Source organism: Amphiura filiformis, chromosome 7, assembly GCF_039555335.1.
Source record: "Amphiura filiformis chromosome 7, Afil_fr2py, whole genome shotgun sequence".
NCBI classification, from domain to species: Eukaryota; Metazoa; Echinodermata; class Ophiuroidea; order Amphilepidida; family Amphiuridae; genus Amphiura; species Amphiura filiformis.
Genome location: NC_092634.1, coordinates 61,207,691 through 61,221,029, shown reverse-complemented (window position 1 = coordinate 61,221,029; position 13,339 = coordinate 61,207,691). Strand labels below are relative to the sequence as shown.

General features: G+C 38.1%; 1 protein-coding gene across 1 annotated transcript; it reads left to right on the top strand.

Moving 5' to 3' along the window:
• Positions 1 to 988: 988 nt before the first annotated feature.
• Positions 989 to 10,647, top strand: LOC140157986 (gamma-aminobutyric acid type B receptor subunit 2-like). Its single transcript, XM_072181235.1, has 5 exons — positions 989 to 1,120; positions 3,723 to 3,857; positions 5,672 to 5,839; positions 9,250 to 9,444; positions 10,225 to 10,647. The coding sequence occupies exons 1-5, from the start codon at positions 989 to 991 to the stop codon at positions 10,645 to 10,647; spliced, it is 1,053 nt and encodes a 350-aa protein (XP_072037336.1).
• The last annotated feature ends 2,692 nt before the right edge of the window (positions 10,648 to 13,339 follow it).

Here is a 13,339-nt window from a genome sequence, read left to right as displayed (position 1 = left end):
GCCTCATTTACTTGAATGCATGTGTATAATTTCTTTTACTACTTCAAATATGCTACATATTCTTTTTTCTTGGTATGAATACATTGCTTATATAATATCTAATTTGTCGGTTTTTATTAATATTGCTGCGATTAGGGTAATGTTTTATCAGTTCATTGTCATTTTGGTTGCCATATCGGCTTCCTTCGTGTGTTATTAGATAATTGAATGTACTTATACATGTATTACTTTGTCCTCTGATCTATTGGGAAAATTCAGAAAAATTGGTTTTTGTGCGTACAAACTTTAATCTAAAATGATTTACAAGAATGAAAACAAACCCAAAAAACATTATTATTGAAGATATTAATTTTCAAAATATTTTTAATAATAACATTATGACAATAATAAATTAATTGATAATAATTATACCAATTTCCCCGATATGTCAGAGGTCAAGGTGTCCCAAAACTGCTCTCAAAATCCGGAAGTTACAATGGCGATTGGGCTTGTTCAACTTTGGTTGAGCGGCGAATACATTATAAAATTGTAAATTCATTGTTTACATGATATCTAACTTGTCGGTTTTATTAATATTGTTGCTATTAGGGTAATGTATTAACAGTTCAGAGTTATTTTGGTTGCCATATCAACGGGCTTCGTTTGTAATTAGATAATTAAATGTACTTATACATGTACTCCTTACCCGCAAAGATGTTTTTATAAATATAATTTGCTTCAGCGACACAAAGAAGAGCAATTAGATTAATTAACCTTTGTATCAGTATTTAAAGGCTATATCAATGAAAAGGGGCCGTTCGCACTATATCTAATTTGAAATTGAGTACAAATCCTAAGATCTACCAATCACTATTAAATAACAGACATGAGGGAAGTTTTTGTCATACTGATGCTGCTTTTATCAGCTGTATGGTCAAGAAGTACACATGGAAGTCATCATGCACCGTGTTTCACTCCAGGAAACAAAACACTTCTTCATCTCCGCGCGATGATTTCTCGTGAAACAGAGTCAGAAGCTCGTGAATTGGGTATGGTAGCGGAAACCGCTGCAAATCACATCAATGGGATTGAGGGAATTCTCGATGACTATTACATATGTTTTAGATGGGATATTGTTCCTGTAAGTAGAGTGTATGAAAATTATTATCATCATAGTTATTTAAGATGCGGTAAACGAAGTTAATTCAAGCAGTATAATTCGCTGTCGTAGTGCACGTTAGTAACCATTGGTTACTGCTCAAGCCTGGACTCATGCACCTGTTCCGAATTTCGATATGCCATAGGCTCTGTGTTGTGATCATTTCGATCAGTGGTTCGTAACAAAGAAAGCGTGACCCAGTTGACCTAGCAACGGTCATATTCTAACGTGCACTACGACAGCGAATTGACCAATCTTACATTATTATGATTTACCCAGAGGATGATTTAAGGAAGCCCCATCATGCACTGTAAAAGTGTTACCACTAGAGTTTCAACTGCCACTTTACTTTTCAAATCCCATTGAACTCTGTGCAAAAGATGTTGTTTTAGAATTGCCCGTGTGTCATTATTACTTGGTCGATTTCAGATCTAAAGTGATGTATGCATGAAGGATAATTCACACCTTCTGTAGATAACATAATGTGAAATCGACCAACCTTTTGAAGGTGTTTTTATTGTAAATATATCTGTCCAAATTCAAATTTAACCATGCACGTGTGTATTCAGTGGGCGGGCAGTGGTGTCATGTTCACTCACACAGCTGTGCTAACCGCAAGACTTGCTGGGAAGTGCTTAAATCATCCTCTGTGATTTACCCTAATCCAGTGGCGTACGACCGGATACCGAGGGGCAAGTCTCCCCTGGCTCGAAATACCCTGACAAAATTGCGTGATGTCCATGTTAATCCCTTGGTCTGTTTTAGAACAAAATTGGCAACATTTGGCCTATTTTAGAGTCACAATTTTGCCTTTGTCCCCGTGAAAGTCATTCTGGAAGCGGCTTTACTGGACGACTTTGAATTTTCCCGCCAAGAAATGTTTCCCGGTGAGACACTATCCTTATAATAGAAAATTCGGCAATTAAAAAATCTAATCAATTTTAATTCTACAATTCTACAAATGCATCTTTTCATAATTTCTATATATATACAGCCTGTCTCAAAAAAAAAATTGTGCAAGTGAAAAGCGTCCTCTATGGCAATTAGAAAATACCGTTGTGACATGATGCTTATATCAAGGGCATAGTCTTAGCTATCAAATGCCGTTTGTTCTGTTCAATTTACTTGTTTTAATCTCGAGATATGTTTAGTTAACAACGAAAGGGTAAAATCACAATTGTGCCACTTTTACTAGGGAAGATCAAGAGGACTGTACATGTAAATCAATGATAGCATCAAGTTTATCAAGAGTTCCTTTGTGATATAAAAAGAACGCATCAATTATACAACAATAAAAAATAGCTTTTACTGTTTTGTCATGAATTTTATGATTCTCTTTTTCCACTTAAAACAGGTTAATAGAGAAAGAGATATTTTACATTCTGATGTAAAAGTAAATACATGTGCATGTCAATGATTTTATCATTGTTAATACTGTTTTCTTTGTCACTCAAGACATCAAGACAAACAAATATTGCAAACTTATAGGTTAATGAACGCATATTATTTGTTGGGAGAGAAATTAGACAAAATAATGCATGCGCGCTGAGGTTGATGCGTCTTATGCACGAGCCCCGGAGCACAGTGACATCGCCCCGATATCTTCATAGTAGAAATCGCCATGGTAGATTGAATCCACAGCCACACATGGCTATTTTATTCGGACCTTATGAGATGCATATTATTAGCGAAGTGACCTGACTAAGGCTATGACAATAGACGGGGTAATTGATTTCTCGCTGTGTGAGCAAGCTTGTATACGACATTGCGGTCAATGGTTAATATACTGTCTCCACTTGAGTGAGTGCCGCTATAGCCTGCTGCGCGCTGTAGTCCATAGGCCTACATGACCAACGCAATATAAAATTGAGAGTTTTGGTCAAATTTTGAGTTCAAAGCGCACGGCCAATTTTCAAAGCGCACGCTAACGACTATAATATCTGTTCAACACGTATTTTCAAGTGTATGAGACCACATCTGGTTTCTTGAGAAAAATTCATTTACGGGAGATATTCATCATTTTGTAACCCAGTATCCGAAGATTTTCGTCTGATATCAAAATCGTGCATAGCAATTCACGTGTATCGATCCCGTGTATTCATTTTAATGTCTCTGCTGCACCAAATAATTATTAGCCAGGCGATGTCGGTGTGCGGAGGGGGAGTGCATTAGACACATCAACTTCAGCTTTCATCATTGATCTAGGGCCTACTTGTGTAGCCCTTTTCCCTAGTAAAAGTGGCACAATTGTGATTCTACCCTATCGTGGTTAACTAAACATATCTCGAGATTAAAACAAGCAAATTGAACAGAACGAACGGCATCTGAGAGCTAAGACTGCGCCCTTGACGTTGATGTAAGCATCATGTCACAATGGTATTTTCTAATTGCCATAGAGGGCGCTTTTCACTTGCACAATTTGTTTTGAGACAGGCTGTAGTCATGATATTGTTGAAAAGGATGTGAGAAAGTACACATGTCCATATTCATGATATTTAGCTACAAGTGCAAAGAAACAATCGTTATAAATATCATATGTTGAGTCGTTTGATGATGTAAAAGGCAACGTATACTTTTTTTTCAGAACACAACAACAGGTCTATCAGTACTGTACGATTACATTTATAATGGACCTCCATTTCCGATAATGTTTGGACCACCGTTTTCATCAATATCAACGTTGCTTAACCCAGTCGTAGCGATATTCAATATAATGCAGGTAATTATTCTACGCATTTACGAACATGGGGAAAAAAGAAAAGCCTAAATAAAGTGAATTATATTTACCTCAATATAGGCCTAAATATTTATGATAGTTTCAAAAAACAAATCATGATGCAGTCATGTCTACAGTAGAATTCATCTCGACCTTTGCAGGACTTAAACCCCATTAAAAGCTATTAAACCAAGATAACACTCTTTGAAGCAGCTCAACTGATTAAATCAGATCTTCTCTGGTTGTGCACAAGTGTCTGTTTTCAATGTGCGACATCGCAATAAAGCTGGTATTATAGCTTCAGTTGGGTAACCGATTATAAAGGAAACGACAGGAAACAATGGTATGTGTACCTTTGTTCACGAAATGTGACAAAGACCTGCTTTTTGTTAACCAGCATTCTTCAAAATGAGCAACATAATGATTGTTGACTTAACACGGTTTGGAAATAATTTCTTCATATTTTTGGTGTTATCTGTCGTTTACATATCCTTCCTAAAACACAAAAGTGCGACCCTCTCCAAACATCTAAATTAGCTAAAATTTAGGACATGTTACAAAACTATATTTTCTAGAACCTATTTAGAATAGTTTAAATGTAGCTTGTACCGTTTTTTTGTGGCATCCTTCAGAACGGAGCGGTCCGTTACCAATATAATTGCATAACTTTGGCTAAATTTGGATTGGTCATGATTAGTAATATCAAATCCTGCAAGTGTACCACAGATGGGAGAGATCGAGTATTTTTAATGATTTTAAGCACTCGTTTCTGTACAGAAACACTGGCATGATTTTGGGAGGTAAATTAGGTAATTCCCGGACATCATAGACTTCGAGGGCCAGTCGTAAAAAAATAATGACGGTCAACCTATATTTTAATCCAGTCAGAGGAATCAGGCTAGGGCTAATTTCAACCATCATAGCTGTCGCTAAGAACTGAGTCGCTCTTGCGAAGAAAAAATGACGTTTTCTTGAGCGGAATTTAGTACATATCTCTATAGTATTTATTTGGTGGTGTGATATCTGAAGCAGGTCCACAAACGTCTTCTTGGTACGTCCTTTGGTTCTTTTTCCTTGTGTGGGTTTCCATGTAACCAGATCAGATGTAATCCTCCCTTTGGCTCTCTTACAGTGTCCTGCAAACCGTAGCCGTCTTGTGCTGATTTTCGAGGTTACAGGTGGAATGTCCTCATACAATTTCTTACTGGTGATACGCATTTTCCAGCCCACATTTAGTGCTGATCGTAACATTTTGTATAGCATCCATCCATTGGTGATGGTCCAGGTTTCATAACCATACAGGAGGACGCTTTCTACAGTGGCTTGGAATAGGTGTCATTGCATGGTCATTGTACAATTGTCGCGTCCTTTGGCTCTATGCTAATAAATCTGAAATACCTGTTTTTCGAAACATTGCTTGTTGGATTCAGGGGCGCTACTATAGCATACTCCTCAAAACGAAAAAGACAGCAAGCTGGTTTCCTGGTACAACTTTACACTGCCCCTGAGAACATTTCTAAAAATAGGTCATTACCTCAACACAAACCAATCAGAATCATTCGTCTGTGTACATGGTTACTGTAATGGTTACTGTAATGGCGCTACCATTTCACTCTGTGGAAATGATGATCATTCTAGTAGTTTACATTATGTATGAGTGTTTACTATCATTTTTCATTGAATTTTTGGAATATTCAATGTACAAACAAATGAAGATAAATATCAATAAATATTATGAAATATTTTGGTGGAACATAACACTTGTTGGACTTATATCTTAGTAAATTCTTATATTTCATCATTATCTTGTTATGAAGGTAACACCAGCCTATTCTCAGTCCTTGAGGGATCTTATACGATTTCCATTAACTCTTCAAACTGGGGCATCAATCGATGACATAAATCCGGCTCATGTTGGATTGGTTAAGCTTATGAAATGGAAGAGAGTTGCTGTTGTTTTTCATGATATAGAATACTTCCGCGAGGTAAGTTTCAGTTTCACCCAGTGGCGGTAGCAGGGGATAGGGAAATTTCGCCCCTCCAAAAAACAAAAAACAAAACAAAACAACAAAACAAAACAAAAAACGAAAACCACGTAGCTTCACCCCCTTCCCCCAGGTAGAACGAAATATCATTGAAGAGACTTTCTCTATTTGGTGCAAACATGTAGAATTGCCCCCCTCCCACGGAAATTTCACTCCGATATCACATTATATTTCTGTATAGGAAGTCAGCAAATCCATTTAGTTCTCTGGATCTACATTCTTTGTGCATTGACTGGATGTACAATTTGATTTGTACAATGTATGTCGGTTGTTCGACTTCCTAGAAAAACGGAGTCAAATTTTTATACTAAATGGGCATATTTTAATAGTTGTTTTAAGGTCATGTTTAAAAGCGTATGTGCTAGTACATATATATTGGATTTTTTAAGGTTTTCGTATTTCGGAACAAGTTAGCTAGTCCCATTGATTTGCTCGGGACGGTGCAATTTATTTATTTAATTTTGTGGAGTTGAGAAACCAACGACCAGCTGATTCGTTTCTGTTTGCCTCTAGACAAAATCGTTCTTTTAATTGGTTAGATTTCTTAAACCTTTCAGGTCCGTATGCACAAAAGAGTTAAACCGGGTCTAAAGTTAGCCCTGGTCTAAGTGGAATTTAGTTCCATCAGGAATGGTCCTTTACTCTTATTTCCTTTCTACAGTAGCTGGTAAATTCTAAAGATTTCTAAATCTTTAGAATTTAAAAATGTAAAGTTAAAAAATAATACAAATTAACTTAAGAAAATGTAAAGGAAATGTCCTCTCTCCTGGTACTAAATTCCACTTCGGTCTAACTATTTTGTGCATAAGGACCTTATTCGGTGCATATTCGGTGCATACGATACTGAGTGGTTTACTTCGCTCGGGCAGCTAAAGCTGCCCTCGCGGAGTAAACCACTCAGGCGACGCGGACGCATCGTTGTTAATCGGTGATGAACAACGGTGAAACATGATTGAATCCCTAAATCAATCACATATACACTGGCCTATGAGCATTGCAATATACATAGTCAAGAGTATCGGGTGTTTCTGAAATGTCCAATCAGATTTTTGTAAGTGACGACACCACATTTGATGCCAGATGACCTAAGTGACTTTACATTGGTTTAGTGACAAAGCTTCCCTCCTTTTAAGGTACCTCTACGTGCTTTAAGCCCCGGTCGTTATTCAAGGCATTTGTAACATGCATCACCGAATTGAGGGTCAAGTGGCTAGTTGGTATTTTCGAGACATCCTGCCTGCTGCGTTAGTGTTCTTTGTTTCACACGCAAATATTTAAGCCAATAGTATGTCTATGTCCGTCCGTGGGGGCACAGGACCATTCACGAAGGACATACTGCTGATGCATGGCAAACAAAGAGTATCAACTCAGCAACCAGGATGTCTCGAAACTACCAACTTGTGATTATTCTCATAGTAGCCGGTCATATTATGTCCCAAACCGGCCATGCATCAGGCGAAAATTCATCGAAGTATCCTGCGCCTCAAACCACGATCATGTGATGAAAAGGCGAGTGCAAAGAGCATGGTGCATATACCAAAAGAGGACTTCCCGTCTGGTCTATGACACAAACGCAGTTATAAATCTTTTATACTTTGTTGATAATTAATTTGCTTATGGGGAGATAATTATACCCGCTAGTCTTTTGTAACAGTGCATAGAAGATCTTTTGCAAAGACTGTACGACGCGAAGATCACTGTTGTAACTGTAGAAGCGATGTCAAATCCCGAGAAACCGGACACACATATCCAAAATATGTTGGTAGTAAGTATAATATCACTAAATAGGTTTGTAGATATCAAGTAAGATAAATTTCTTTCGACATGGAATTGACGTATATTGGGTTTTGGAACAAACATGATACCTACAACAATGATTTACTCTTCCCCTCTCCTCATCAATCAATGTTGGAACACATTGGGAACACGCTGAAGACATTGCCATTTCTCCTGTGGCGTAGCGTGGGTCATCCGATTGGGTGGCGGGGGATGGGGTCTTGGCACCGACCATGATTGGGTGGTGGCACCGGGTTTAATGGGGGCACAAGCCGTTTTTGGGCAATTTTCCTGTGGGATTTTCTAAATTTTGCCGTCGATTGGGGGGGGGGGGCACGTGCCCCTATGACGCTACGCCACTGCATTTCTCAACATTGCACGGGGGAAAGTGGGTGACAATTGTACGTTATTTACACGCAAGCGTTCCAAGAATTATGTCCAAGATTGTAGTCAAATGGGCCCTACCAGGAAGTCCTTTCTGGGCCTCACCACTCACATGTTCTACAGGACTTTTTAAAAGAGTTGTTTAGGCTGATGCTCCGCAAATTGATGTGCACCGCATATCGTGCCCCTCTACCATACATACCAGAACGTGTCTTTATTGATAATGTCGTCTTCCGCGATGTTAATATTGTGCGAGTTACGTAATAAACAACTAATTAAACAATGTACCGTATCTATTATTGATTAATATTGCTTACTATTGATTACTACTAATTACTATACTGTTGATTAATGCATTTCAGAGCCACGATGCCCGTATCATTATAATCAGCGTTTACAAATCTTCGCTTCTATGGTTTATGTGCAAGGTAAAAACAACAAAAATTCACATCATAAAAGATACAAAGCCGTATCAACAAATTTAATTGCAATTCTAGGATCAAAGTAGCCAAAAAAAATCCATTTTCATTATCTAAATCAATATATTAATGAAAAATAACACTCTGATGCTTTACAAAAGTTCATTATACGAATCATATACTCTGAAAACTGGCTTGATTTATTATTGCTAATGAGTTATGTACGGTTTACAAAATTGTTGTTTCAGCCCTCTCTATAACACAACTCACATAAACCACAGGACCTACAAAAGTATATCTGTGATATTTGAATTCTTCTACACACTCGCTATGAAATGATCAATGCTATTTTTGGCAAAGCTCACTAACATTCGAAATATGCTGTGAACTACCAAATCTCAACAGTTTAAAATAGTTGCTAACCTTAATAGGCAGCATGCTTTTGGGGGAGCCAATCGTGGAAAGTGGGTCCGCCAGGTACTCTTGCCATATTCTGTTCTCTAAAAATATCTAAACAACTTGAACACATAAGACCTATGGTAATGAGCTCTGGCGGAAATTTTCGACGACGGCAAGGACTCCCGGCACGAAATGTATGATGAAAAGAGAAATTATTAAATTATTGCTATTTGTTTCTTGCTATTTACTCGACGCTTGGGGCTAACAAGGTAAAGGTTCGTGTTTGAGTTCACATGCCTTGAAAGACACCTTGGAAAATCAGAATTCTACTACTTCACTGCAACTACGTTCATTTATTTTCATTCGGTTCAGGCATATGAATACGGTTTGTATGGAGGCAAATATGTGTTCTTATTATATGGATGGAGTGCACAGGGAAGCATTGCCTGGCCAGGCTCATCAGGGCCATGTGAAATGTACCAAATACTTGAAGGCTTATCCACTACATTTCTTGCTCATAATATTCGCATCGCCGATGACGTCAATAACATCAGCTTTAATGGATTGGTATGTAAATTTATTACAACTAGCGGGATGCGTCCCCGTTCGTTTGCTATTTGCGTCCCCATCAAATTGCGTGTACCCCGACGCGCTGACGCCGACGCGTTGTTTATTAGTTGCGGTACGCGTTTTGTTGGCATCTTTTTTTCAAAACATAAAACCCGTTTACAACCATATTTTCACTGCTCAAACAACAACGGATGGCACTATCACTGTACTAAATGATTCATATGATCATTTTAAGGGGGTACTACACCCCTACCCAATTTTGTGCCTATTTTTGCAGTTTTCTCCAAAATTATAGCGTATTGGGGACAAGTAAGATATGTATATTATAGGGGCAAGGACTACAACTACTGCACTGCAAATTTTATTTCAGCACAGACAACAGTTGTGGAGTTACAGTAAAAAATGAGGGGAAACCAATATTGATCAATAAATCAATAACTACTTGCTTTGAGTTGCTGAATTTTCAGTACAGTAGTTGTAGTCCTTGCCCCTATAATATACCTATCTAACTTGTCACCAATGTGTTATAATTTTTTAGAAAAATGCAAAAACAGGCACAAAATTTGCCAGGGGTGTAGTACCCCCTTAAGAGGAGTGCTGAACAATGATTAATATGATCATTTTAATATGGAGGGTTGACTTAAAGATAACGAACGAAGAAATAAGACCAAGAAGTAATAACCAAAGCATCAACCAAAACATGGCTCCTGATTTTCTCTACTGGAAGTCAATTTGTATCGAAAAACGACCTTAATTGATAAACTTTCTTATTTTCAGAAACCGACCACAGAACAACAAGAGTATTGGACAGAAACTAACATCTTCGATGCCATCGTTAAAAACAGAGACCGAACATTGTACGATAGTATCATATTAATTGCAATGGCACTGAATCAATCAATTGACGATTTACGACAGCTAACTCCACCTCGAAATTTGGAAGATTTCAACTATAAGGATGAGGAAATGAGGGAAATTTTCAATTACAATGTACGTCATGTGGAATTCACTGGGACATCGGTAAGCGACTCTAGTGTTAATGTTGCTACTGTTTTCCCGGGAATCCATAAACCTTTCTTTGTCAATGTGTATTATGTGTCCATGGTAACTTCAGAGATGACAGCCTGCATGGAACATATACTCGATGAGTTAGAGATTGAAACCACTGAAACAGAGGTCCGTCAACCTACTCGTCTGTGAAAGAAGGTAACAACACCTAATGGCGACACCCACGCCAAGACTGTTGAGAGTGATGTTAAGTAGCACCAAAGTAAAGAAACAAACTTTAACCAAAGCCAGTACGCTTAAAACCATTAAGAACACAGGTTGGAACAATATGTACATCACGCCTGACCGGACATTTAGAGAGAGTGAATTGAGTAGGAAACGTAGAACAGCGCATACATTTAGGAAGAATAAAGGCGATGAAGATCTTATCATACTTAATGGCAGGATTGTGAAGGAGATCAGTCCTTTCGAGACAGAGGGGAGCAACCGGGGGCCAGCCGAGCAGCCAAGGAGGCACCACTGCCTTCAAGTAAGCATCATACTCATATTGACAGCACAGACGCACAGCACGCACAACCTTGCACCTTCAAGCCTATAAATTCTAAAAACCAACGCAACAGGAGTAGTAATGTGTAATGTAATTACCAGGTCGCAAAGAAGCAGACCAAGTCCAACGGCGGCAAAGAAGCCTGGTAAAAGTAACCTTCAATGATGAGAAGGACAGCAACAGCTCTTGCACATCAAAAGAAGAATAAGGATAAGTAAAGTGTGAAACAGATAGATAAAGAGGGAATTCAAGAGATTGAAGGTATCAAGTGTTATTAATGCTGAAAGTATAATGAACAAGAGACAGGAGATGGACGTTATAATTGATCTGTACCAACCCAAGATCACTGGGGTTGTAGAGTCATGGTGTAACAACTGTTTTTTTGACAGTGAGATAGCCTTCAACGGGCACAACTTGTTTAGAGTGGACAAGGAAGGGAGCAACGGAGTGGGAGGAGGAGTAGTGCTTCACATACACCAAACCTTGGTTACAGTACAGAGCTACAAGTTTGATGAATTTATGATGGAATCATCAGTATGGTGTGAAATTAACCTGAATAAGGACGGAACAATGTTAGTGGGGCTTATATACAGAAGCCCAAATAGTCAGAACAACGAAGCTCTAAGAAGACTACTTCTTCGGAGCCCCAGGCTTTTACGGATGTTACTCAAGATCTTCTGCTAGTGCAGCATGTTACAAAGATGACCAAACATAGAGCAGGGCAGAAACCATCCCTGTTAGATCTGGTGTTTACAAGCGATGAAAATTCAATCGAAGATATTGAGCATGCACCAGAAGTTGGCAAAAGTGACCATGACTGCCTTATATGGACTTACATTTGTAGAGCTGACACAATTCATTCAACAAAGGACAGACTGAATTTTGCCAAAGGGGACAATGCAATGAGGCAGAGATTTGCCAATGTAGATTTGGAGTCAAAGACGGGTGACATGAAATGTGAAGATGCTTGGCAAGTGTTGAAGTCTGAATACAACCAAGCTGTAGATGATCATGTACCCAAGGGGAGAATGGGTGCTAACAATAAGCCACTTTGGATGAAAGCCAGAGTCAAGAAATTGTATATGGAATATAGGAGGACACAGAGATATAAAGATTATATCGAGTATGTGAAGCAAAGGAACAAACCCGAGAAAGATGTTATCAAGGCACAAGCTGAATATGAGAAGAAGATAATGAAAGAATTCAAAGACAAGCCAATGCAGCTCTTCAACTACGTGAGAGCGAAACAGAAGGTAAAGTATGGCATTTCCAGACTAGAAGATGATGATGGCAACCGGATGGAGAATGAGGAGCAAACAGCAAACGTTTTGAACAGCTTTTTGAGACCGTGTTTACCAAAAAACCAGAAGGGGAGATACCGCACCTAGACACACGAACTTTTGGAGATGGTTTGATGGACTGTCTCTTTATAATAGAAGACGTCACCAAGAAACTCAAAGGGTTAAAACCAGATAAGTCACCAGGGCTAGACAACATACACCCACCATTGCTGGCAAGTTGTGCTGAGGAATTGGTGGAGCCAATGTTTATCATCTTCAGGAAGTCAGTAGATGAAGAATGTTTGACCAAAGACTGGAAGACTGCGAGGGTAGTGTCAATTTACAAGAAGGAGCAAAGAAGTCACCAGGGAATTACAGGCCTGTGAGCCTTACATCAGTAACATGCAAAATTTTGTAGTCTATCATCAAAGAGAGGATTTTGGAGCTTGTTGAAGCCAACGAGTTATTATCCAACGACCAGGACGGATTTATGAAAGGGCGATCGTGCCTAACTAATATTCTGGAAACACTTGAAGATCCCAGCAAACACAAAACCGTTTTAAAAACGTTTAAAATAAGTTATATTTTGGCTTTTGGTTTTGGTAAAAACGTTTTAATAACATTAAAATGTCGGGTTATATAAAGGTCATGATAACGTTTTAAAACGTTTTATATAAAAACACACTACACCAATATTTTTAAATGTTTTCAAAAAATGTTATTGTAAACTATTTTTGCAAACATTTTTGCCAAATATTGTGTCAATATTTAGATAACATTATGTTAAAATATTTGAACCCAGCAAACACAGAAATGTTTTTAAAATGTTTTTTTTTTCAAGACCTTTTAATAACATTTAAATGTCGGGTTATATGAAGGCCATGAAAACGTTTTTAAAACGTTATTGAAAATATTTTGGGCATTCTGTTTAGAATGTTTTGTATCAAGTTTTCAAGAATGTTTTTGGAATGTTATTAAAACGTTTTTATACCCTTTATATAACCCGACATTTAAACGTTTTCTGTAAAACATTTTTGTTTGCTGAGCAGTAGATTAT

Bases quoted from the DNA above. Each gene is read 5' to 3' on its own strand.
- LOC140157986 (XM_072181235.1), top strand. From the start codon at position 989: ATGATTTCTCGTGAAACAGAGTCAGAAGCTCGTGAATTGGGTATGGTA. The intron at 3,858-5,671 runs GTAATTATTCTA...CTTGTTATGAAG, and splicing joins CGATATTCAATATAATGCAG to GTAACACCAGCCTATTCTCA. The intron at 5,840-9,249 runs GTAAGTTTCAGT...CATTCGGTTCAG, and splicing joins ATATAGAATACTTCCGCGAG to GCATATGAATACGGTTTGTA.